The 27,993-nt window shown below is 41.1% G+C and overlaps 1 protein-coding gene across 1 annotated transcript in view; it reads left to right on the top strand.

Annotated features, from left to right (window-relative positions):
• The first annotated feature begins 10,269 nt into the window (after window positions 1-10,269).
• TMPRSS7 (transmembrane serine protease 7) overlaps window positions 10,270-27,993 on the top strand; it is a 36,505-nt gene continuing 18,781 nt past the window's right edge. The window contains exons 1-9 of the mRNA XM_017655491.3: window positions 10,270-10,317; window positions 13,038-13,245; window positions 16,117-16,247; window positions 18,142-18,209; window positions 19,353-19,546; window positions 20,458-20,496; window positions 21,236-21,464; window positions 22,744-22,874; window positions 24,741-24,853. Of these exons, the coding sequence (XP_017510980.3) occupies window positions 10,270-10,317; window positions 13,038-13,245; window positions 16,117-16,247; window positions 18,142-18,209; window positions 19,353-19,546; window positions 20,458-20,496; window positions 21,236-21,464; window positions 22,744-22,874; window positions 24,741-24,853 (1,161 nt within the window). The remainder of the gene's footprint in view (window positions 10,318-13,037; window positions 13,246-16,116; window positions 16,248-18,141; window positions 18,210-19,352; window positions 19,547-20,457; window positions 20,497-21,235; window positions 21,465-22,743; window positions 22,875-24,740; window positions 24,854-27,993) is intronic.

Raw genomic sequence — 27,993 nt, 5'->3', positions numbered from 1 at the left:
TGAATAACAGATTCAAGGCCATTGTTCACATGGGCTTGGAAATGCCCTCGCATGCAGATGATGAATAAGCTTAAGGCAGCTACATTCCGAGCAAGATAAGATTCTCTGCTCCCAAGCATGTTTAAGAACCATTTCAAATGGTAGGTGCCAATCCTTGATAACTTCTTTACCCATTCCAGCCCCATAAAATAACCTCATGGTTTGATTGGATCCTGATGATAGCCAATCCAATTTTTTAAGAGCAACCTTTCTTCCTTCTCTTATAGATCTACTCACCATGCTCTGTATTCTTTCTAATTACAAGCGGTAGTAATTGAGGGAGAATAAACTCTAAATTGTCATTTTTCAAATGCTGTGTCTCCTCAGGGACACTACTGTGCCATTAAAACCACTGCCTGGGTGGCCAAACTAACTAGCATTCTTCTAGGCCACTGGTGCTTAGCTGACATGCTGTAAATTGTAGAAGTAGGAATTTTCATGTCAAATTGGTTCTTTGCCTTCATGTTCACCCAACAAAAAAAAGAAAGATATTGAATGTTTTCTGACATTAATCCTTTATGCATCATATGATTAAGTCAGAAGTTCCTTGTTATTGCAAGAATTTGTTGTGACATCATCCATCACAGATAAATCTCTGAGGCAATACTTTTTGGAAGCACAGTGAATCTACCTGTTGGTTTATAGCTATTTTATCATCTTTCTACTGTCTTCTTACTAACACAGATCTTAATGTTTAGCATGCTTAATTTACTCTCCTTAGCTTCAAGGCATTTGTGCATTGGGCCAGCATAATAATTTTCCCTTTTTTAAATTTCAAAATAGATCTTTTCCCCCTGACAAAACTTTGTAAAATATTCAAACAATTCAAGGAACATGAAACACCCTCTTTAATCCCATCAACTGGGATAACCACTGTCCACAATTTAGTACATATCATTCTAGAACATTAAAACATATACATAATCAACATAACATTTTTAGAACGTCTCGATCATCATTAACCCTTAACAGTAAACTAGTTACTCGTCAGTACAACTTGCCCGCCATTGAAACTTCATAGAAAGGAGGAGGGTAGGTATCATCTCAGGAAACAGGAGGATGGGACTCACGCAGATGTCCCAACAAAATACAAAGAGGAAGCTGGTCCTTTGTCCATGGAAAGTCCTTCTAAATGGAAATGACTGAATAATTTTCCATCGAAAAGCCATTGAATGGATGTATTGCATTTCATTTAATTAGTCCTTTATTGTTGATTTTTAGAATGTTTCCAAGTTTCACCATTAGAATTAGTGCTATAAAACATCCCTACAGACACATCTTTACAATAATTTCTTCAAGATAATTTTCTAGATGCTAAATATCCATTTTTGATTAATAAAGTCAAATTATCACCCATACCACCAGTTCACAAGTCTCACCTGCAAAAGATAAATGTGGGCATTTCTCTACACTCTCATCAGCATTATCACTTAAAAAATATATTTGTGCATATTCTGAAATTCATTGTCTGCTTACTAGGATATTAGTGGAACTTGGTGTTCTTCCTGGGCAGCTGCAAAGGAGTTTTATGATTGCTGGATCCTTGCCCCTAATCCTAGCATTTTTTATCACTGCCAAAGAACACATTAAATCCATGAACTGTTCATGCTTGTTAATGATGCTGAAGTACAGAGGGTTGGTAAGAGAGAAGTGTCAACTGGAAAACGTATTTTTGCAAGATATGGGAGTAGGACAGAAATTAGTGTTTCCAGAATTCAACTTAAATGTCTTAGGCTTGAGAACAAAAATAAAATGTGGTTAATTGATTTGTCATTTAGTGAAATCAAAGATCTGATGTGGCTATGAAACTTTTATATTCTCAAAATAAATGTGTCAACTTTTATAGCCATGAGCTGAGAATGTAAAGCTATCTTGAAGGGCAAGAATAAATCTTACTATGGTTCAAATGGCTTTAGGCAGATATTGCCCTACTGACCTTTATTTTAATGAAACAGATATTGAATATTCTTCAGTTGAATAAAGCAAAAGACCTATTCTGGTTCCACCTTCTAGGATCAGTAATTATTTGGGAGAACATTGTGTCAGTCTTATGATGGAATGAGCTTGGTTCACATAGATTGCAAAATAATTTCTTCTACCTGAGAAAAAAAAATCCTGCTTCAGAGCAATTGAAGGCAAAAATAATTACCTCTGGTAATTTCACTCAAAAGAAATTTACTGAGCACCTACTAAGTATCAGGCATTCTATATACTCCATCCCTTCCAATGCTTATAATAATCCTGCAAAGGGAGTATTTACATAATTTCCCAGACAAGGAAAGTGAGGGTTAGAGAGGTCAAAGGATTGCCTGAGTCTCACAGTTAGTAAGACGGCGGGAACTGGCATTTGAACCCTGAACATAATGTTTCTAAAGTTTCATGAATCCTATTAGACAGTCCTGCCTTTTACATCCTAGACATGCTGCTAGGCTCTGTGGGTACACAGGTAAGGATGTGGTCCCTGCATTTATTTAGCTAGCAACTAGTCTTTCCCTAGTAGGAACTCACAGTGAAGAGCTTATCTGTCTATATGGTGATGATTATGATTTTTTTGACCCAGCTCAAAAAATGTGCTTAATTCCTTCCTGAGTTCGGAGAACTCTGTGTATCTAAGAAAGCATGACTTAAGTAGCTTGTTTACACATGCATTCAACATATGATGTTTGATAAGAATTATTTTTGCCAAGCTGTGTGGATGTTACGTAAATCTTTCTCCTTCTTTGGGATCTTTTAATTGGGGCCAGGATTAGAGTAAGTTGAGGAAGGCATTCTGCATGGGCGTAAAATTTGATTTTAAGAAACAAACCAGTCTGTAATTCTCCCCTCTGTGGTAAGAGGAATAAGGATAGAGAAAACAAATCTTTGGCGATGTTGTATACTATAATGCATAGTAATTATATGGATGTTATGAATTAACATTTAATTAATACATTAGCCAAATTTTGATGAGCACCTGTTACCATGTCGGGCCCCATGCTACCCTCTGGGTTTTAGTAAGGGACAGGGACTCTCTCATGATGGGTTTATCATAAGGACAGTCAGGAATCAACCCTTACCTGCACAGTCCTGCCTCATGGTACTGGATTACCGTGGAGAACAAGACTCTCGGTTTGATGTCAGCCCAGCAGACAGAGTCCATCCTTCACTGGTTTGCTAAGACACTAAGGCATTTTATCAGTGAAGCTGAAGAGCCTGTATCTTGAGAAAGGGGTTTTGGCAGCTGTTGAGTAACTGTCAGTTGATGCTATCAAGGATTTCAAGTGACATTTAACTTGTGAAAGAAGTGCAAAAATACCATTTAAGATAAAACCCTTTCTGGTCCATTGGAGTAAATTGATGCACTGCATGATCACTTAGCAGACATCCGCTTATACCCTTTACACCTGACGAGAGTGAGAGGGTGGCCATCTCACCCTCGATAAGTCAGAACCACTCAGCCTGTTGGGGAAGGCAATGTGATTCCACCACAGGCTCATGCTGAGCCCATGAACTTACCCAGCCGTATTCTAGAATTCTCACATGAGAGCAGTAACAGTGTGACAGCCAGGAGACATCCTGGCAGACAAATACCTGTGGTTTTAGGTGAGCCCTAATCAAATAGATAGATCAGTGGAAATGAATAAAACATAATTTTAGTAGCTAATGCTACAGAAACCTCACACAGACATGGTATGTGTTGGCTGCAGCAAAATGTGAACCTACAGTTGGTTTGTAATTGAAAAAAAAAGAGAAAAATCCCTCTGGTTCAGCACTATAGAGCATCCCTCAGGATAGGAAATGTTGGAGAACCATGCCATTTTTAGGAAAAAGGGTCTAATTCAATTAAGAAGTGCATCTCTCTAGGGATAGGGCAGTGGGGGAAGGTAAGATTTTTGTTTAACCACATCATTGATGTTTCATTTGTATTTTAGCTGTGCTCCCAGCATCTGAGCTTTGACAGAATGACCAGAACATATACTGAGGCACTTCTCATTTGCCATTTGTAAATTACATTAAGATCATTGGGACTGCTGATTGGGGATGTTTTTTCAGATAATGAATAAATAGTTTAATGGTATTTATTTCAGGTTCTAGAATGTGCACAAAGCCCATGGAGAAGTTAGTACGACAAGGGGGTAACTCCAAAGAAGCTCAGAGCATTGATCCCATAACAGATGAAATTGGTGGGGAAGGTAACTCTTCAGAGGCATGTAAGACTTTGATAAGAAGAGACCTGCTCTCCAGGCCAATTTAAGCCATGGGAGGCACATTTTAAATGATTTAAATTGCTCCTGTCCCTTTGCTTTTCTCTCTCTTGGTTTTTATTCCTCCTTTTTCTCTATGACTCCCTGGGCCAATAAAACTCATCTGTTTTATTTCATACTTTTTATCCTAATTGTCCTCATTTTTCATCATTCTCTTGTTTTTTAATCCTCTCCCTTTAACCAGATTAACCTGATTTTTAAGCTGGTTTAAAAAAAAAATTTCCTTTGTAATGTAGTGACCTTTACAAAACTCTCAAAGTCAATATTTTTTAGTACAGCAGATTCATTCCTTCATCAAGCATGGAACTGATTCAGTGCCTACAGTAAGCCAGATGCTTTGCCAGCTTGATACATTAATAGCTTTCCAACAAGGGTGCTGTGTACCAGTCTGGGTCAATCTGGGCCCTCTGGGGTTTATCTGGTTAGGGATTTGTTATAAAATGACTTCTGTACTAGTTCCCCCAAGTGCCCCTTAGCCCAACCACATGTTTTTATTGGATTGAGCACTCTTTAGACCAGGCATTTAAAAAGGGAAACGAGGTCTTTTTAATTTGTGACTAGACCCAGAAAGAACAATGCAGGACAATCTCATCTGAACATTGACCCTTGGTATTGACATGGCTGACCACGCATGATATACTAATGGCTCCTCCTGGGCCGTGACTCAGTCACATTACACCATTCTTCCTGCTCCTCCCCGTGGAGGGAGAGGGGGTAGGAAGTATATGGTGGAGCTTCAGGATAACATCTAGATGATATGGTTAGAATGCCACCTAAAGCTGCCCTAGACTAGGACCAAGTTCTAGAAATTTTGCAGTGCTATCCGTTGAAAGCAACTTTACTCTGTCAAGAGTGACAATCCTCCAGTAATCTCTCCCACTCCTACAAACCCTGCTGGGCGTTATGGGCCTAATTGTGTCACCCCCAAAGTTAAGTTGAACTTCTAACTCCCATATCTCAGAACGTGAGCTTATTTGGAAATTGCAGATGTTATTGTTTAATATGAGGTCATGCCAGAGCAGGATAGACTCTTAATCTAATATGTCTGGTGTTCCCCTTAAGAAAAGACATGTGAGTGGAGAATCCCATGTGATGATGGCAGCAGAGACTTCAGTGCTGCAGCCAAAATCCACAAGTGCCAAAGAGCCACTACGAGAAGCTAGGGAGGCAAGGAAGGCTTTGACTTTACATTCTTCAGAGACAGCATAGTCCTGCTAACACTTGATTTTGGTCTTCTAGCCTCCAGACCTGTGAAACAATAACATTCTGTTGTTTTAAGCCCCCCAGTTGGTAGTACTTTGTTATGGCAGAGCCAGGAAAGTAATAAACAGTATATGCCAAGAATGCAATGTCCTACCTGCTCTCTCTCTTTAGGCCATTTCTCTTGTACTGTTTTCAGGGAGCAACCTTAAAGGATGAGGTGATATCTGCATCACAGACAATGGGCAGGCTTGCTTATTGCTTGCTATAAAAATGGTGGAATCCCCAAGCTCCACTCTCCTTGACTGTAATGTAAACCCACTGCATTCATCTGACCCAAACTGTATGTGAATAAAATTGTAATATTCCAGAATATCTCTCCAGCTTTAGTACATCTCCATATGCACAGGAGTTCCTAAGGGGTAGAGAGAAGTAGTTCATTTCCATATCAATGGATAATTACCTGGGCAACCCAGGGCTTATCTAAACCTGAGAGGTTGTGAGGAGGTCTCACTTGTTTCTGCTGGAGCAGGAGGGAGAAATGGCCCTGGATCACAGTTCGTAAGCAATAAATGGGTTTTAAACTTTATTTCTCTCTTTGACTGATTTTGATTTTAGAGGTATTTTGCCCTGGGATTTCCTCTCCCCGGAGTTACACTCAGTAAAGATTTTGAGTCAGAAAAAGAAGAGAGTGCAGTGGGCTGGGGGTAGAAAGGCTTGAAAGAGAGCTACAGGGAAGGGTATTGAATTTGGTTACGATGTGAATAATAATGTGGAATGGGAACACAAGATTCAGAAGAGAGGGCTGTTAACAGCAACCTCCTCTATGATTCTATTGCATTTTGTTGACACCTCTGTGTGATGTTGCAATCAGTATGTTTTTTTCCTCTGTTGAGAGATTTCTAAGGGCAGTGATATGTTTTGTTCACTTTTTAAATATTTGGCATCTGTCACCTCATAGGCATGCAATAAGTGCTGAATAAATGATGGATGGGTAAATAAATGTATGAATAAAGATTGAAGATGCACAATTTGATAGAGCAGATTGAGTGAGTGTGACACAGGGACACAGAAAGGTAGAATGATGCCACACTAAGACCTTGAATATCAGGCTAGAGGGACTGAACAAAATGACTGGGCTGCCATTGTCAGGCATTGATGTGACATTAGAAAGTTACGTTAGGAAGATATATTCAGAGTGATGTGCACAGGCAAGGGATGAGCCTACAGGAGGAAAAAGAGTTTGGGGGATGTTACAATAGTCCAGGTCTAAGGGTTCTCTAAAATGTTGCTATTGTTACATTTTTAACAAGACCCATGTGATGTGACAAGAAAAAATTAGGATCATGCTCCCTGGGAGTCAGCAGGGAAAGGGAAGCCAGTATCACTGTCGTGTTATTTTATTCCAGAACACTAAGGGTGGTAGTGTTAAGTGGTTGGCTGGCTGGCTTCCCAAGCTCCTGTGCAACCTTGTGATCCTCTGAGTCGCTCCTACTCTGCAGGGGAGCTCTGTGGGGAGTGGTGATCAGATGGCACCTTTGCACATGACCATTTATCATAAAAGAGAGGAGTGCATCCTAAGTAGCAGAGTGAACTTTATCAGTTGCTGGAGAGCTGGCTTCCCCTCTGGTAGGCAAGGATCACAGTGTCATCCCCACAGCTAAGTGCCTTCCATGTCAGGGCTCAGAAACCTTACTCAGGTTAGATGATGACTCAGCCCTACCTCCAGGCCTGCAGTTGTGCCAGGCTCACCATTGTAACAGAAGGTCGAAGCCGTTAAACGTTTTCATGTGTTGATTGATGTATTGGGTAAGTTATGTACTCTCAAAAACCACTGTTGAATCCAATGGGGAGGAATTTCTCCTTCAATCCAGGTCGCTGTGCATTGTTTTCTTGGCTGGCCAGTGCACAGACACCTGCCCTGCTGCCCTCAGCACACGGGCTTTTGTTCCTGGGAAAGGAGCAGGAAACTCTTCGCTGTCTTTCAAGCTGCTTACGATAGGAGGTACCAACTGATACCTGGCCACTGTGGTTGTCCTTGGTCATATGTTCTGGGATTGAAGGGGCTTTGTACCAGAACTTCTGTGCCAGTCAAAGCAACAAAGTGGTGGATGCAATCTCAGTTGCCAAGACTTTTCTTGCACCCCAGATTTCTTTGCCATTGCCAATCCAAACCAGAAGCTTATCTAGAATATCTGACTCAGAGATGATAATTTCACTCTAACATTTTATCAAGAAAAATTTCAAACATAGTTGAAAGAATTCTATAGTGTAAACACATGTAGCCATACCTAGATGCTACCATTAACATTTGCTATGCTTGCTTTACCACATGTCTGTACATCTATAGTAGATCATTTTTTAACTATCCCTTCTTTTATACAATGAAAATAGTTTCAGTCATAAACAAAAGAATGGTTTCCTCAACACAATGAAAATAGTTTCATGAATTAAAATGAATAATAATAATGGTTAGAAAAAACTGAAAATTCCACTCAAATTTGTATGTATAATTATGCTAAAAAATAAAGTTAACAATAAATATTGCATACAAAATATCACATATAAAAATATTAAACATGGCAGTTTATACCCTGCATACCTATCTTAAATTTTCAATATAAATTAACTTCAAATGGTCACATAGAATAACAGAAATGAAAATAACTGAAGTTTCATTTCTTCATCTTTATAATCATCCTGCTATTATTACTTATGTTGAATCTTTTGTTTAAATGCAGGAATATATAGACCTACAGGGATTGTTTGAGACAAGGATTCTGCTCCAACTAAATTCAAATGATGACTGACCATTAGAAGCTTACTCTTAAAATAAACATGTGTCAGACAGTCTTTTGTGTTTGAGACCAACTGAACAAAATTAATTTTTAAAATAAACTTGTTTTCAAAATTAATTTTCATGACAGTCATTCTTTATTTAAAAATGGGTAATAAAAATGTGTTCATCTGAAGCTTACATATATATTATGAAAATTCAATTATAAGAATGGCAGTTGTTTTGAACTTATATTAATCTAAGATTTTTTTTTCAGGGAGGAATATTTTATCACAGACATTATATAGAATTGTTAGCATATAGTAATTTTTAAAAAATCCTTTAGTTGGCTTTATAATTGTTTTTAAATTCTGTACATGTCATGCAGCTTCCTGTGATTTGTTACCCCTCCCCCCTCTTGGTGGTGTCAAAGAGATACGGAGCTGGACACTAGTGAAAGGCTGTGAAGACACAGTACTGTGGCAATAGGAGAAAGAGACTTCAGAACAGAACTCAGCTCAGTTCCAAATACAGCAAAGACAGCTGGTGATTTATGACCAAGGAGCAGAGTGAGGGCACCAGTGTCTGGAAAATTACTAAGATTATCAAGGGTAGGTGGATTGTTGCTAAAGGCAGGCCAAGGCTTCATCAAGGTCAGGACTTGAAGAGGTTGATCAGATATTAAGGGTGAACAAATATCAAGGCAGGGACATCCTCACTAAACTGACAGTAAGATTCTTGCTTCAAATGTACTAGGCAGGCTGAGGGCTGAAGACAGGGCCAAAGGTTAAGGCCCAGTTGAAAAGAGGGGTCAGAAGAGCCTGGGCAAAGCTTGACTCTCAAGCAGAGAGTCTTTGTCAGTAGCCACGACCCAGGACATACAACTTGCATATACTGGTGAGATGAGCACTTCTAGAAATAAGAGAGATAATACAGAAAGGACAAGCAAGTAAATTAAAGATGATTTCATCATTAGGTTTCCAAATTTCATAATTATAAAGCCTAAAGCATTATCAGTCATTTAATCAGTGTTATTAATAAATAACAAAAGCCAGGAAGTGACTTTGTACAATATGACATAATCCGTCATTCTGTCTTTATCTAGTTTTATCTTTGCTGACTGTCAGCAGGCAGTTTCTCCCTTGCTTTCTTATGAACGGCCCTTAAATACCAGAGTCTGTGTCCAGATCTGAGCAGTGTTTCTCCTTTCAAGGGTAGTTGGCCAGCTTTCCATTGACACCCAGTACCCACAGGGAAGCATGTCCACATCACAGGGACAAGGTGTGTAGTCACGTGCAATCCTAGCCTTTCTCCTCCGCTGTCTGCTGAGGAACATTCTGACAGTGCCTCGCACAGTTACTGCCCTCTTCCCACCCTTGAACTGAGTTCAGGTTGATGAGGGAAGAATGGGAGAGATGGGAATGGAATTTTCATCAGAAAGAGCCAGGGTTTGTTGAGGATGCCGAAAGGCGGGGGAGAAAAAAGAAAACCGCCCTCTTGGAAAAGGATTTTCAGAGAATATAGCTGGAATGTTGGGAGCAGAGTAAGGGAGTGAGGCCTTTCTGGAGCAGGCATGAGATGTGAGCAAAAGAAATGGGTTATGGGATTTCTAAGGAGCAGTGCTGAGGGTTATAAATTCAATCTCTTAATATTCTTTAGAAGACGCAGGCAAAAATTTTAATGACTTGTAAATAGTTTGTGGTTGTTGTTTGAACTGTGTTCTTGTGAGGCAGCCTTGCCTTGAGGCTCAGGGCTGAGGGGTCTGAGACACATAGAGGTACATTAAGCGACCTTTGGTGTGGGGTACAAAGCTGACTGCCAGGTCCCTTTAACATCCACTGTATAGCAATGAGGCAGCTTCAGTTTCTGAACTGGACCCGGTGGAGGTAAATTGATTCCTTTCCTCTGAAAGCTACCTTGAATACAGCGACCAATTCTCCAGCGAAAAGGGAAGTGGGTGAGAACTGGCTTTGAGACACGTCTGGATGTTCACACGCAGAACACCCAAAAATGGACAAAGCAATGAGTGGTGTTTCATCTAAACCAGCTGATGTGAATGTAAGTACAGTGTGGGAAGCCTTCTTGCAATGCTATTTATTGTTGACTCTGTTAGTAAAATAAGACCATGCTACTTATAAAAGTGAAGGGAACAGTAATGGAATACTTTATCTTTCTATGGTTCTTAATGGATTTTACAACTGTGAGCTGGTTTTAAAGTGCTGTACTTGGCAATTATTTGCAGCTGTTTTTCTAAAACTCCAGGGAAAATTGTACTGATCTCTACACAAATTCCATGTTAAAATTTAATCGGTGCTAACCGAGACTGCCTGTAATGTGTTCCTGCATTTAAAGACCCAGCCTTGAACTTGCTGGTTCTCTATGTGCTCGTGTTTCTGTGTGTTTCCCTTTTTAACTTCTTTGGGGGAATATTTGAAAGGATCTGGAAACCATAGTCAACTCATCCTGCAGTAGAACATGTTTCTTCTTAGAAATGCCATCCTCACTCCTGCAGGACAGCACATTACTGAGGCCTGTCTAGTTCAGTTTCACTGGAAGGGGATATAAGCTACATTTCGCTCCCAGGGTTGACAAGGGTGGTTGGCAAAAAGAATGAGGGAGCCATGAATAATTCAGAATGCACTTGGCCACATGTTATCCCATGAATTGGTAGGATTAAAGGATGGAATGCAAGTACTTCCAAAGGAAGAAAGAGGGAGACTAAGAGAAAATGAGAGAACTCTTAAGAGGAGCTCAAAAGAGAGGTTATTTCTTTGGAATTGCTGTTCTAGACTGTGTCCTTTAAAATAATGTGTGTGTAACTCCTGGGGGGAAAATCTATCTTCAGTCCAGGGCAAATTACCTTTGAAACCAAAATCAGTCAAAGGGAGAAATAAAGTGGGACAAATCTGTTTATTGCTTACAAGCAGTTGTCCACTCCTGCTTGCCTGTGACTCTTATGACCTGGTTGCAAAAAGGGACCCCAACTGACCTCTCTGGTCCAGATGCACCCTCCTCACTCCCCCTTGTAATTACCTACTGATATGGAGATGGACTACTTCTCTCCACACCTTGGAAATACATATTGACATGGAGATGCACTAAGGCTCGGTGAGAGATTCTGGAAATAATTGCAGTTTTACCCACAGTGTGGTTAAAAGTTATTTCATCACTGGAGATTAGTTACCCTGACACGTATAAATCTCTCCTTCAAAGAGGCTAAACTCTGGCATACATTATTAAATAATTCACAGCATCAGTTGACAGGGTAGAGGAGAATAAGAAACAGGAGGGGTAACAGTTAAATAATGTATGTTTTCCTCTTGCACATAACACTTTGCACATCAATACACAAAACCCAATAATTTTCTAATCTAACGTGAATCCTCTATTTCATTCTTTATTTTAAATCATTCTTTCATTTGTGGTTGAGAAACTGAGTCACTGATCAGTTCATTGGCTGTCTGAGAGGTGCACACACACGGGAGGCAGTGGTGAAAGGAGAACTTTGATTCCTCTCCAGCAGCCCCACACACGCCAGAGCACCGTTCCGAACCTTCCTAACAACCAGTCATCAAGCCATAATTAGGAAATCACTCCATTTCTATGAAGGAGACTCACTTATATTATTTCAGTCCTACTTCATGCCAGAAGAAATCAGTTACAGAAGAAAAGCAATGTAATACCAACATTTGAGACACACATTTCCACAGCTGAGCTGTGTACACATGAAGTGAGCCATGTGGAATCCTAACCTCATGAGCTTCACTATAGTCTACACTGCATGAAATTCTCCATCCTCTCCACCTATTTAACAGAACTAGAGAGTTTGAGAAGACTGGGGAACCATTTTGCTGAGATTCTGATCTTAACTATGCGATTTAATACAAGTCCTTTTATTATGTTGTAACTCTTGGGGGGAAAAAATTTTCCCAGCCTGGGGTAAATTACCTTTGAAACCAAAATTAGTCAAAGGAGAAATAAAGTGGGAGAAACTCATTTATTGCTTACAAGCAGTTGTCCACTTCTACTCGCCTGTGCCTCTCATGACCTGGCTGCAAAAAGGGACCCAACTGGTCCAGATATGCCCTCACTCCCCCTTGCTATTGATATGGAGATGGACTATTTCTCTCCACTGCCTGGAAATACCTATTGATATGTGTAAGGCTGGAGGTACTGGAGGGAGGAAAGCGAGGACAGTGCAAGCTGAACAAAGACAGCACCAAATAGCTCTGTGTCATATAAGGAAGGAACAGACAGTTCTTCCTGGATTACAGTCCTGCAACAGGCTGACAAACCCCAGATGCAGATCCCCTCCATCTGGAAGGAGGAGACCTCTGACTGTCCAACACCCGACCCTGAGCCAATAAAAATTCCCCACATAACCCTGGCGTGGCCCACTTCCTCCTCCCTTCCCTGTGCTTATAAAAACTCCCCACCTGTCTGGTTGGGTGTGACTTCTCCAGCCTGTGTCTGTGCAGACTGGTAAACCTCGCCCAGGATGGCGCTCAAATAAACTGCCTGGCCTTTTGTGGCCTCTCCTCGCCTGCTCATTTCGGTTAGAATTTATCTTACAATATGGAGATGCACTAAGGCCAGGTGAGAGATTCTGGAAATATTGCAATTTTACCCACATACATTCATATACATCATTCGACTGATATATTCAGGCCTTTTTGCAGTGAGATTCTCCTGACTGGGTTGTTCCAGTCTAGACTACTAGGCTACTTCTACACTCTAGACTACTTCTAAATAATACTGTATCTTTCTTTCTTTTTAAGATATCCAATATCTCAATTCAGGTGGTCAGTGCCCAAGGGAAGCTGCCTGGGAGACGACCACAGAGAAAACCCATTGGAAAATCCAGACCCAAGAAGCAGATCAAGAAGAAAGCTCCCTTTTGGAATGTCCAGAGTAAAATTCTCCTCCTCACAGTGTTTTTATTCATCCTGGCCATCACAGCCTGGACACTCCTGTGGCTCTACATCAGTGAGTTAAAATCTGTGTTCCCTCGGGGCTTGGGCTCACCCTGTAAGTTCAGCATCAGCCATGCCAGCCCGATCTGCCCCTGGGTGTTTCTGATAGAATTTTCCCATTTCCCAGACTGACAGCCATATCCAAAACTGTTGATTTGAAAGAGGAAGAAGTTGTCTTTCCTGTATCTCCTTTGACCACCAGGGCTTTCTTCACATAGGACAGCAAGAGGACCAGAGGTGGGGTGTAGGATGAGAAGGGGTGGGGCTGATGCTCAGCAGCTTTTGAGTAGCTCAGAAATATAATGCATTTTTAGCTTTAGAAACTGAATGGAATTCTAAGCTGTTTCATTTCCTCTTGCCACCCACTGCTTGTTTCTAGGCAACCTTACATTTCCAACTCTCTTAGCTTCATTCTATTCATGCATCTTTCTCTCCTCTGTTTTTATCTATCTGATTTTTGGTTATGTGTTTGTCCATCTGATCAATCCTTCTGGACAAGAGTTATAACTAAGCTCTTTCTTATAGATTACTTATCCATGCAGTTCAGTAACAAAATAATTTGTTGACTTATACTGGCCTTCCCACCTTTACATGTTAATGTATGTGAGACAAGATAAATGTTCTCTCAAGGATGTTAAGATTTTGTTGGAAAGCAAGATGTATAGGGAAGGAATTAGTGAATAACATACTGAACAGTTCAGGTTACTCACATACATGCAAATCAATCACTTATAATTTGTGTGGCACAGTATAAAATATCAGACACACTAAGATGCATCTCCTACCTTCAGAAAACTCACAAATGCATTTTCTACTTAAAAACAAATACACAGCTCAGTGCTGGAGAGGGGGTGTGAGTTGATTTTCTTTCTTTCTTTCTTTTTTGCTTATGCAATTATTTTTGCACACACAGATGAGAGACATTCAACCTGCTCAGGGATAGAGTCCAGAGAAGGCTTGAACGGATTCTTAAAAATACATTTGACACAGCCTGGGAGTGCCCACCATGGACTGGACTCTGTGATGGGCTTGATAACTGAGTAGTAGACAAGAAAGAATCTCTTTCTTAGTCGGGGAAATCAAACCAATGGGCAATGAAGACAAATGCAAAACACACACAACCCAAAACAAACCAACTTGTTTCTCATTAGTTCTCTGCTGGCCCTTGACTGGTACATTTGGATTGCCCTAGCATTTTTGTCCAAACTTTTGGAACATCACTGTGTAGAAGTATTTTACTGGCTGTGGAACAATTCAGAGAAGGGTATTTCAAGAAAAGAAACCCATATGAGCAAAGGAAATTGGTATGAACAAGAGCTGTTCAAAAAACAAGAAAGCTTGGTTTTTGATACATGGCATTTGGGCATGGTGGGTGGCCTTGAGAAATGAGCTGGATGGCTGATCAGGGTGACCATATGACCATACAGGGTTTTATATTTTGGGCTGAGCTAGAGGGTTGGGTAAGTGGAATCTGGTTTAAGGCTAACTTGATCTCCCTTGCACTGTTGTCATCCCTACTCTGGAGTACTTACTGAAATGAGGAGAATGTGCAAGCTTCAAATAGAAGGCAAAGCTTTCACCAAATTTTAAAGAGTCTGCCATGAAAAAAAAATCTAAGAAGCACTTCCCTGTTAAAATCAGAAATAACAACCATTGTCTTATACTGGCATCCTAGTGAGGCAAGGTGATCCATCCAAAGCCACCTAACTTGAAAGAACAAATCTAGGACAGCAGTTGCGGCCTCATGCCCTTCCCTGGCACCCCTTCCCCATCCCTCCACAGCCCCCCTGCACTTCTTGGGGCCAACGTGACCCTGGATGGGTCATATAAGGGAGGCTGCTTCCTGTCACTCACAGGGGCGGCACCTTCCTGACCCAGCCATTTCTTATGGAGCATTTCCATCACCGGGAGTTGTGCTAAGAGAGAATTTTCTCGCCCTCTCCTTCTCCTGGCTTCCTCTCACCCTTCCTTCCCTCAAACACATGTTGAGCATTAAAGCGAAGTCAGGCACTACCCTACATTAGGGGCCAAGGGGCCAAAAGAAGTTGCTGTTCCTTTTGAAGGACAGACATGCAGACAGAAGTTTGATGCAGTGTATGTCACAGAAAAGAAATGTACTGCAGCCGGGGGAGCGTGGTGCTGCTGAGGAGTGAGCCTTGGAAACAAAAAGGAAAGGCAGAAAGGAAAGCCCCTGTTTGGGCTCTTCTCAGGTGCCCAGAGGCAACAGACACAGCAGGGTCTTTGCTGTCTTGTCAGCAGTTTCCTGGCAGGCCTGACACCCATCTGCATCCTTACTGGGCAGAGTAGTTGAGCTGAAGTGACCTGATGCTGGGCTGAGCACCACATTCTGTGGCTCATCAGAAGAATGAATTTTCCATGCACTCCATGGAGCTGAGGAATGGCCAGCACCTGGGGTTCCCCAAGGCAGTCAGTCAGATAGGGAAGGAGTGCCGAGGGGCCCGGTGAAACTCAGTTGGAGGGCCCCCCTCTCCTCCCCTGTGCCCACTTCATCTCGGCGCCTGGCACTATACATGTCCTACCTCCTTACCTTTCCCAGACTCAGGGTCCATGAAAACTGAATGTGCTCTCTTGGGCCCCTCAGTGACTGTAGGCCTGTTATGAAGTCAGAGGCATATCTTTTACCTTTTAATCTTGTTCTTAAGTATTTGCCAGTAGAAGGAATATTTATTCCAAGGCATAGGGCAATTTACTGCTGATGGAGGAGACATTATTAACTACACCTAGAGCTTCTCAGGCTATTGACCTGTGAAATATGTCGCTGCCTAATAAAATCATTTTAGGAGCTTGATACATACATAGATCAGACAATGATTTCCTTCTGCACACATGGAAGTCCCTATCTGCCTTCTCTTCTGTCTCACAGATAAGACAGAAAGCAAAGATGCTTTTTACTTCGTTGGGATGTTTCGCATCACCAACATTGAATTTCATCCTGAATACCGACAGAAGGAGTCCAGGGAATTTCTGACGGTGGCGCAGACTGTGCAGCAAGTGGTGACGTGATGGGTGGGGGTTGCTGGGAGGCTGCAGAGGGTGGGGTCAGGGGCCAGAGGGGAGAGGGATGGAGGCAGAGGGGTCCCAAGTGTCAGAGGTGAGTAGAGTGGGTGGAGGAAGCAGTCAGAGGGAAACATGCATCTTAGGTCATCTTGCTGTAATTGCTTATTTGACAGAATTACTGGCTTAGCTTGTTCTGCCAAAAGTTAAAAGAAATGGCTCTGAGTTTCAGTTTTTCTCACCTGAAATAAAAGAATTGGATCAGGTGCTCTTTAAAGTGCCTGTCAGAGCTGAGGTTCCCTGCGGACTGATTGCTCTGTGATCTGTACACACTTACTGCAACCACAACGCACTGGCAGCTCTTCAGATGAAAAGAAAAGAAAAAGATTGCTCATTACAGAACTGATCCATGTTTATTCTAAACATCTATAAAATTCAGAGAAGTATACAAAAGAACATTAAAATTTCCTTTAACATCATCGCCCAAGACAGTCCCTTTTTATTCTGGACCATGTAGACATAGGGGATGGTGGAATATTGGAGTATTAGTAGATACTCAGTTTTATAATCCGATTTTATCCTCTTAACCTTAGGCTGCAGGTTTCTATGCAAATAAATATTATTTAAAATACTTAAATATTCATAGCTACAAAGTTAGCACACCCATTTTTATTTGGGTATTTAAGGTTCACTTTTGCTACTACAGGCAATGCTGTGACAAAATGCCCACAGAAGTTGTCTATATTTGTGATTACTTCCTTCAGTGATTTCCAAAGCAGTGACTTTTAGTTAAGTAGAAACTGCTCAAATAGAAAAATATCTATTTGTGGCTCTGGGTACACATTACCAACTAGAAAGCTTCTGCCAGTCTGTACCTGCACAGCAATGGAGAGGGTGGCCTGCACATGGGGACTCTCCCACAGTGACAGCGCCCTGCAGTGTGGACTGCAGGAGGGTTGTGAGGTCAGCAAGCACAGACAGCAGCGGGTGCAGCGGCTCTTCTTTACTGAACCCTTTCCATATACTGGGCACATGGTTAAATGTGTTACCTTTGACATATACCAGTTATTCCTCAGGGAGGTGGGAGGAAGACAAGTTTGAAAGATTAACCCAAAGAGGTAGGCATTTTGATCACCACTACAGATTTAAATGAAGGAAGGGAGGAAGGAAGGAAGAAAAAAACGGCAGGGACTCATCAGGTTTAGGTGTATTGTGTTGCTCAGTGAATTTAAACTCCACAATTAGATAGGTGCTTTTGCCATTATGTAGGAAGGGGTCTACAGCTGGGGAAGAAAATTTGGTAGAAGAGACTTGGTTTGGTTTTAGAAACGTTAAGTAAGGGCAAAGAAGGTAAACTGAAATAGGTCTTTTGAGACCCAGTGCCAGAATTTTTAAAGGGCTCGGTGTTGTTGCCCTGGACTGGAGAATTGGGAAGGGGGATGGTGGACCCGGCTGCGGGCACCTCCCGTCCCCTAGTGGTTAATATGGGACTGTGTCCTTAAGAATATAAATTTTCCATGCTGTTCATTGATAGGAAAAGAGGTTGGGCCAAATACTTTGGAAATGTGGCTAAAAGAGTTTATTATTTGTGCAGAAAATTAACCTTTGGAGTAGTCAGACTACAGAACTTAAACTTGATTAAGGTGTATAAAGACAGCAATAAATAAAGTAACTGATTATCCTTCACAGAGAGAATGAAAATAAGTCACCGCTGCTACGAAAGTAAGAATGTATTTGAACTCAAGGAGTAATGTCTGCGATTGGAGTTAGAGGCCTTTAGCTTGAGCCTGGCTCTTCTCCTTGCTGCCTGTCAGAGCTTGGACCTAACCTCAGCTAGGTGCTGTGGCAGGAAGACAAGTTTGAAAGATTTCAGACAGCTGGCTTCTTTTTTCAGGTAAACCTGGTTTACACAACATCGGCCTTCTCCAAATTTTACAAACAGTCTGTCGTTGCTGATGTCAGGTAAGGTATGTCCCTTCTTTGGAATTTCTATCTTCCTGCTGGAAATCCTCTCACGGCTGGGGAAGGGCTGAGATATCACCATTCTCAAGTAACTTGTGGGGGGCGGATGTGGGTTAATATATTTTTAGCCCAATAGGGACCCAATTCATGCTGTCATGCTGAGTTTTTCCCTTCATCTACCAAAGCCTGCCCCTTTCCTGTAGCTGGATCCTGGGCCCCTCTGATAATGCCACTGGGCAACATGGCCATCAACATGACTACTCGGTTGGGTGGGGGCAAAAATCAAACACACACCTCTATTTCTCCATATATGTATGGTAAACAAAAAATAGTTCATAGAGATTTTCTGAGTAAAAAACATCTTACGGTCAAGTAATTTTTATTAGAATTTATTTTATTAAATTAGAAAATTAATTTATTAACATTTATTTTTAAATTGTGCGCCATATACTGGATCCCACCTTCCCTACCCCGATACAGCTGCTGAGATTCACAATCCACTCTGGATGCCAAAGGCAGTGGGAAGCCTTGGGGTAAAGCAGTTTGCGTACCGTCTTTCACCTTCCATTTCCCAAGTTATCTACTGGAGAACACACTCCATCTCTCTCTCTCTCTCTCTTTTCATAAAGCATGACAATATTTGCAGTTAGGAGCTCCTGCCCCGGGGTCAGGCTGAAAACCAAATTAGGCTCAATTCCTGCATTTGTTGCTGACTAGCTGCGTGATTCCGAGTTGTAATTGGTCTCAGTTTTCCTATAATTTGGTTTTGTCTTCCTTGTGAGATCAAATGGGATAAAGCAAACTCACCACCCTGTCTGGACATGGTAAGATATAAAAAATTATAACTGTTGCTATTTGTTGTTATGTTGATTGATACCCATAGAAATAGTACATTCCCCATAGAGATGCAAATATACATTAACCTTTTCAGGTCTGAAGCCAACACAAGAATACACATGTCATGATGCTTTCCCTTTCCAACCCCCATAACAGGAGTCAGTGACTTCCTAAAGAAGGAAGGTGTGTTCTGGTGAGGTCAGCGCTCACTGGTCTCACCTCAAATTTCTCAGTTGAGTCACTGGCTCCCTATAGAAGTCTGCTTCCTAAGAGGTATCCCCCAACAGCTCTCCTTTCTCACTCTAGCAACAGCAGCAAAGGTGGCCTGCTTATCCACTTTTGGGTTGTGTTTGTCATGCCGCATGCCAAGGGCCATATCTTCTGTGAGGACTGTGTGGCTGCCGTCTTGAAGGACTCCATCCAGACAAACATAATAAACCGGACCTCTGTGGGGAGCTTGCAGGGGCTGGCTGTGGACATGGACTCTGTGGTGCTAAATGGTGATTGCTGGTTAATTCTCTTTTAAGAATTCCTTCTGCACCAGTCCTGTAGCAGTCAATATTGTAATGAAGTGTTCTTTCCACTACCCCAGTGGAACAGGATGAGCTGAGGACATTGGAGCTACAATGACAAAGGAAGTTGTTAAGTGTTACAAAGAGTGATTGGACAATAGAATTGGAGTCACAATATGTATGAAATTGCACTTGTGAAAGGTACCCTATATTTAGGTCAGCTTTGTGGATCTTCAAACTAAGGCTCCAAGTCCTAGAGAGGCAAGAATTCTGCTGAGGCTTGTCTTGTCTCTTCCCTCACCCAGACAGAACTGCACTTGGGCTACGCTACAGTGGCACCCAATGTTCCCAAATGGCCTGCCCCATGGCCACGTCGAAGTGCAAATTCCATCATTTGTCTTCATGGTAAAATGGTCTATGTACTATGTGACCCCAAATTTATGCAGCGTTCTCTTTTGATTTAATATGCCAGCTTGTGGTAGGTGGCTGATAAGTACTTGTTAAATGAATGAATGAAAAATCTCTAGTGGAAACATCTGCACCATATATACGATTTCAGATATAGGACTAATTATTATATTTATTGGGTCACTTTTTTACCTTTAAAAATATTTAAAACTTGTTACTATGGTTGATTTCAAGCATACAAAAGTAAAGAGAATGATGTAATGAACTCTTATATACCCTTTCCTGGGCTTCAGCAAGTACCAATTCAAGGTGTCCTATTTGATCTCTAAAATACCTAAACAACCTCCCCTACCCTCCCTGGATTATTTTAAAGCAAATCCCAAATGTGTTGGATTGCTTTTAAAGGACTGAAAATCAATTTTACTAAGCAAAATTCTGACAAAATGAAATGCTGGAACTGAGTGTCTTTTCTATGTGTTTTTTCCATGCAGCTGGGCTTCGGTCAGATTACTCTTCAACCATAGGATCTGGTAAATCATGTCGTGTAATTTCTTTTCCTGCACCCCCTCCACCCCCACCTCCAAATCAGTGTCCTTTTAGGCTGTAGTTTTCTTTTTCAGATGATGGTATTTGTTCCTGCTCTTTCAGTTGCTAGTGACAGAAATACATCCAAACTGTCTTGGGCAACAAAGAAACATGATTGGCTCTTGTAACTGGGACATACCTGGAAGTGTGCTGGCTTCAGGCATGTTTGGGGCCAGATTCTAAAATAAAATATCATCAGGCCTCTGCTTCTCTGCTTCCCTCTGTTGAATGTGTTTTTCCAGTGTGGTGTCCTATGTGGTAACCTGTAGATCCAAGCTTATAATTTCTCAGTGTAGCAGTTGTGGTAGAAAATCAATGGTACAGGTTTTCTGATAGCTCCTGCAGAAGTCCTGGGGCTGAGTGCTTTGTCTCAGCTTGGCTGACATGCCCATTTATAAACCAGCCTCTCTGACTTGGACTGGCCCTTCTGGGTCACGGGCCCTCCTCTGGACCTACAGCTGAGTTTAACCCCAATCGAACCTATAGGGTTTCATATACACAGGTCAAGGATAGTTTTTCAAGGTAAAATCTTGGTGCTGTTGCCAGAGGCAAGGAGAGTGGACTGCAGGCTGGCAAAGACACCCAATGTCCTCCACGTGACCTCTTTTGCTCCTTACTCTTCCATAAAGATGTCTAGAAAAGTTACTCCTAAAACAAAACACAATGCAAGTGCTGTCTCCACAGACAAAGGCTGCTCTCGGCACTTCTATGCAGATCACCTGTCTCGCTGCTACCCTCTGGAGATTTCTGCAACCTCAGGGAGGCTGATGTGCCACTTCAAGCTGGTGGCCTTGGTGGGCCATCTGATTCGTCTCTCCATAGAGTCTGTCCAGATTGAGGCTGACAACTGTGTCATGGACTCCCTGGCCATCTATGACTCCCTCTTGCCAATCCACAGCACCGTCCTGTATAGGTATGAAGCAGGCACTCTGGCTGGCAAGGCAAAAGATTTTTCACAATGTTTCTGTTTTGCAATATCTTGATTCCCCTTGGATTTTTTAAAACCATCTTTGGGTAGACATCTAAGGTCAAAGACTGACCCATGCCCTATTTAGTAGCCCCTGTATTAGCCAGAACCTATTAGAAACAATATGTGCTTTACACTTGTAGCATACAAAAGTCAAATCAATACAGCAGGAATGTCAATATTTCTGAAACATAATAGACTTCTTGTTTAATTTTACTCTTATTGCAATCACAATGAAGACTATTTTTCAAAGGATATGAGAATAAATATTCTATGGTGATAGCATAACATAAGTAAAATGATTAAACATTTTTTTCCTTATTATAAAGATAATACAATGTTCACTGTGAAAGTAAAGTCAGAGAATACAGTATCAACATTTCACAATCCTGTTATCCAGAACATGTGTCTGTTATATTTTTGCATAAGTTCTTTCATTGGTACATATGTGATTTCAGAGACATACACATACATACCCTGATACTTTTTACCTACTAGTAGACATCCTTGATGAGTGCATCATATTTTGAGGACATAATAGTGTAAGTTAGACTTCATTAAGAATTTACTGTGTGTTACTCACTGTGCTAAAAAGGCACACAATTTATCTTGTTTTTTAATAGTGTTTATGTGCATATGTAATGGCATTTTGCAGATGTATGTACTTGTATGTTTTGATGATGAATGAGCGTGTTAAAAATTCAAATGGTATCTCATGATATACAGAGGAAATTAAGTCTACTGCTGCTCCCACTCATCAGCAATTGTTATTTTCATCCTCATGGCAATGCTATGAGAATATGCTATTATTATTGCTTCCATTCATAGTAGGGAAACTGGCATTTATGAAGATTAGTTACTTGATTGTCTCTAGTTTCTCAGTCAGTGAAGTAATGGAGTTGAGTCTGAATGGGATTTTCCTTCGTATAAAGCCCACGAACTTAGCCATTAAATACCCTGCCTTTAAGCCTTGTTTGTTCTCAAGCAGAGTCTAGTGACAGCCACCCAGGAGAATTCTTCGGGAGTTACTGCACGGACATTGCTGTGCCTTTATCAGCTCCCCTCTGTCTGTCATGCCTGGGGGCCACTCATTAAGGAAGACCTGGCTGGTAGTCTGACTCACAAGAATTGTGTGCATGGCTCAGGAAATACATGGAACTGGCAGTGGGTGGAGGCCCGCTCCTCAGTGACCTGCTGCTCATGTACTTTTGTTTTCTGGTTTCAGAATTTGTGAACCCACAAGAACATTACTGTCATTTGTTTCCACAAATAATCTCATGCTGCTGACATTTAAGGCTCCTCAGATACGGAGGCTATCAGGAATCCGGGCGTACTTCGAGGTCATTCCAGAACAAAGTAAGTCTTACCTAGCTGAAAAGAAAGTCACCCTGAGAAGTATTTATTACAATACTCCGGTCTGCTCTCTCCCAAGGCTGTGTTGTAATATTAGCTGTATTAGTCAGAGATCTTGACTCAGGGTCCATTCAGATGAGAAAGAACGTAGTATTTTAACAGAGAGAATTTAATGTAAAGAACTGTTAATTTAGTAAAAAGGTGTAACTCAAAAGGCGAAAAGAAACCTGTAAGGTATCATGGATGTAACACATGTAGGAAGCAACTACCACCCATTGGTCTGCAGGCACAAAGGAAAGCACTTGGAAGGATTCATTTGCAGCTTGGAGGAGGGGTCTGTGGAAGGAAGCTCGGATGTCTGAGCAGGGGTTGCTGTGCAAGTGGGCTGTTGTCTCTGAGTACAGAGGCAGGGGCTCATGCATTTGGGACCCAGACCTCTGAGGAGCGGGTGCCAGACAGCTGAGGCTGGTGGCATCTCTGAGGGAGATGCGATAAAGTGGAAGTCGGCAAAGCTGCTACGGGACTGAACTCTGTTACAGGAAGGAAGTGTAGCTGCAGTGGATGAAGAAGCACTGGTGGGGTGACACTCCCAGGAAGAGGTAACAGGAAGTCCCATTCCTCCTCTGCCAGTCTTCCAGGCTCTCTTTGGTGCCCTCTACTGACAGACAGGAGAGGTAGCCGACAGGAAGCCAGGTGGCAATGGAGAGGTGTTTGCAGAGTCCCAGCCCCTGCATCACAGAACAGAGTAGAGAACGGTGGGAGGGTGGGTAGGACACTGAGAGGTACTAGCTCAGGAAGTAGCACATTCGACAGTCTTTATGAATTCTCCTTAGTAGGAATGCGTGTGAATGTCATTTTAGAAAATGCCTGTGCAGTAAAACTCAGAGGATTTAATGGGTTTTTCTAGGTCAGACTGAGCAAAAAGTAACCTCCTCTCTTTCTTCTCTTTTTAACTTGAGTTGATGAAGCAAAATAAAACAAAACAAAATTAAATGTGCCTTCACTGAAACTCTAGTTTTTCTGTTATATTTGTTGCCTTGTTACTGGTCAGATCGTACAGGTCATGTCTTGGTAACTTCTTTATGAGCATCAACAAAGCCAAAGGAGTCAGGATGGGAGAAGGGGGTGCGGAGGGGTGAGGATTTAGCCTAAGCAGATGCTGATAGCTACAGGTTCATCTACATTTTACAATAGTGGCTTATTTTGATAGATTTTATCCATCAAATGATTACAAAACCAAATTGGATGTACTGAACAAAACTGAATGAAATATTTGAGATACTGGTGGGTTGAAAATTATCCCTAGCTCCAAAGCTTAACAATATGATTACCTCAGAAGTATTATAGTGGAATTTGTCAACAAATATTTATTGAGCATCTACTAGATGCCAGAAATGATTCTAGGTGTCAGGTGCTAGGAAATGGCAGTAAGCAAAATAGACAAAAATCAATATTCTCAAAGAACTTACTTTCTAGCAGAAGCATGACCATGTCAGTAAGAATAGACACTTAGACTGTCTTATTTCAATAGAGCAACATGTTCTGTAAGCTAGGTATATTTCTTCAGCAACAAATATATACTCCTTTGAACAAATAAGCTCAGAGGCTTTTAAAAATATGTATATTTTTAAAGAAAGTAATAGTGTCCTAGAGAGCAAAATACATGATTTGAGAACAGATATGGAACAGGTAGTTCAGCCATACATCTGTAAATGTAAGGGACTATTTCTTTTTAAACATCAGCTTAAACTTCAAAAAAATGTATAAGCTTGGTGATCAAGGTACTGTGCATTTGTAAAGAAATGTATATGGTATATTTCCCATAATCTCACAACTGCAAGTCATTGTGCTGCTGAATATTTTTTTCAGAGTGTGAAAACAATGTGTTGGTCAAAGAAATCACTGGCTTTGAAGGGAAAATTTCAAGTCCATATTACCCAAGCTACTATCCTCCGAAAAGCAAGTGTACCTGGAAATTTCAGGTAGCCTAGTTTTACCACTATCTTAGAAAAACATAGTTATCTTATTTTTTAGTAGCAATTTATTATTTTATTTAATTACCCTTATTTTTTTAACCTACAAAAAGAATACTAGTTAATTTTATAATATTTAAACCTTATTGAAATATATTATCTACAGTATGAACATTCCTTGTAATTCCAACTCTCTGCCCACACATTAACTGCTCTTTACTGATGGGGCTTATTTTTCCAATTCATTATTTTGTTTGTTTACATTAAAAAATGTAAAGACATTGTTATGACATTGTTATGGGATCAAACAATGTATTGTTTTATTATGGTAGAGCTCACGTATCAATTTTTATTATTTTTTCATTGGCATTTTAATAAGAATAAGTAACAAATTGAATTAGACAATACATATTTTGGTTGTATAAGCAAACCAGAGTAAATTTATATGAAATAAATACCTCTCCCCTCTGGTGTTAGACAGGGAATTCCTACTTTTTATTTTCTTTAAAATCTTAGTCTGTAAACTGTTTTTCTTTCCCCAGCTGTAGTATCATGTGCAGGAAGACACGGCAAGGTGTCCCCTTGGCTCTCTCAGCACATATATATAAAGTCGTTTTTGTGAGGCAGAGCAATTAGGTGTAAACAGCAAGCAGTATGTAGTTTGCACTCACTCAGTATGTTATTATTAAATGCCTACTATGTGTCAGGCGGTCGTCTAGACACAGATCCATGCAATCACACACACATACACACACACACACACACACACACACACACACACACACAAAGTTCTGCTCTCATAGAGCTTACCATACAGCAGGGGGAGACAGGCAACAGAAGAAGGAACAGTGAGCCACCGGCAGTCTGTGGCGGGTGGTCCGATCCATGCTGTGGAGAAGGATGAAGCAAGAAGGGGCTCTGTAGCTGGGGGATGGGTGGGTGTGAAGGGTAGGAAGTCAGGGACTGGTTGTCTTACATGAGATGGTTGGGGACATTTGCACAGAAACCTGAAAGAGACGAGGGAACTAACCATTCCTCGGGAGACAGTGTTGCAGGCAAAGCTGGGGCAAAGACCCTGAGGCAGGAGTGTGCTTGCTGCATTATATATTTTGTCATAGAGCTAAATAGTTTTATAGTTCTATTATACCCAAATCTGTACTTGGTGTCAAGGTCCCGATAGCATACATGCTTAAGTTATCTTTTTCATTATTGCAAACATTTCCAAAATAATGAAAACATGAAGGTACTGGACTCTTGTTCATAGCCAGGCTCAAAATGCCTCAAGGTAGCAGAATCTCAGAGCCTTGGGTGAGTCTGAAGGTTGGGGAGAGTGAGGCGAAGCCATCAAATCTCTATTCAATCTGTTCAAAAGAGCAGATACCTTTTCTTCATGGTATCTGGAACAAGAAAAGCCCTATCCCCAAAAGCTCGGTCAGTCATGCTGATTCCATGATATTTCATAAAACTTAAAATGAAAATCCCTATGCATTGCTGCGTTTAAGTTTCAGTTGGAGTGTAAATAAGGATATCAGATCTTTTTTCTGTTTTTTTTAGTGGTTGAGGGTTAGAAATGTTGAATAAAAAGAAATCCCCATAAAGAAAAGACCATGTGATGGGAGGGTGGGGGACATGTAGGATGGACAGGGGAGATGGAACTGGGGACAGACTTGTGGGCAACACCATTTCCCAGGGGTCAAGGATAGTCCTCCTCAGTGTGGGGGTTAAATAAAGCTGTTTCTTTCTTGGAAGGCTTTGAACAGCTACCAGAAATTGTGTGAGTGAGTGCATGTTTCTATGAATGGGAACCATGTAAAAAAAAATTTGTCAAAAAATAATTTATTTGGATAAATTCAAAATAGTTTTGAATTTATTAAAAACAACTAAGAACTGGATGACTTTAAGTAACCAAAACATTGACTCAAGTCTTTATAAAACCTTTTTTTTCCCAAGAGTTGGTTTCTATTATCCTCAAACCTTCTTAGTGTCTGGTCCGATTTCCAAATTTAACTGGAAAGCAATCGATCCCCTTTGTAAACTTATTTGCAGCTGAGTTTCTGTACTCTTATTTGTCAGAGAAGGATTAACTCTTGCTCCAACTGAAGGTGCATCTGATTCTTCTGCCAGGCTCTCTTATCCACTCAGCAAATGTTTATTGAATGTCTGCTGTGTCTGGCACCATACAGGGCCACCTACTAGCAACTTAAATGAAGGCTTTGCTCTCTCAGAGCTTAGGACAGGGGACAAAGGAGCAATGAATTAAGTAAAACCAAAAAGCAGCATTGAGGTTTATAACATCATCTACATTTGCTTACTACTTTAGTGTTTTCAGTGCACACACTTTAATTTGCTCTTCAAAGCACACTCTGATAGAAGAGAGATACTCTGGTCACATTTTATAGATAAGGAAACAGAGATGGAGGCAAATCATTTGCCAGAGGCTACTCAAGTAGGACTAAGAAGGACCATGCCCCACTCCATAAATAAATTCAACACCCTCCTCCTTTTCCGGGTTCCTAAATATGCTCCACTTCCTTATGCTTTATAACAGTAACTACGTTGACTATTTACCTTCCTCTCTCTTCCTTCTTTCTGTTTTCCAACTAAAACATTTTTCTATAGAATCTTAGAAGAAAAATACGCAACAGTGCTTTAAATTGTCTTATCACAGAGGCCATCAGCCCAGCACCATCCAATTTCGGTCCAACAGATGTTCACAGAGATTACTGGGGGCCACGTAAACTCACCTCCACACATCACTTAGGAAATCGGCAAGCTTCCCCAGAAAGGAACACTCTTCCCTGCTTCTGTGGCAAGAAGTTCCCATTCGAGATGCGTTCTTAAGTTGTGCTTACACAAGTTAGGGGTGACTGGAAGATAAAGTGCATCCCCATTACTGACTAAAGAAATACTTAATACCGCAAGTCCAGATCAAGAGAAATCCTCTCCTAACGTGGTTAAAGCTCCCAAAGCAGAGGCAGAAGTTGAGCAGTGGGAAAAGAGAATACAGAACATAGAAAGAAAAAGGGCATTTAGCAATTTCAATTTTTTTGTCTATTTGTTGAACAAAATAGCTTGCAATACTTTGTGAAACTGCTCCTCATTGCTTTTTGTCATGCAAGTTAACATCAATAGTGTCTCTTGGCCAGTCT

The sequence above is a fragment of the Manis javanica genome, chromosome 3 (assembly GCF_040802235.1).
Source record: "Manis javanica isolate MJ-LG chromosome 3, MJ_LKY, whole genome shotgun sequence".
Taxonomy (NCBI): Eukaryota; Metazoa; Chordata; class Mammalia; order Pholidota; family Manidae; genus Manis; species Manis javanica.
This window is presented reverse-complemented; position numbering and strand designations above follow the sequence as displayed.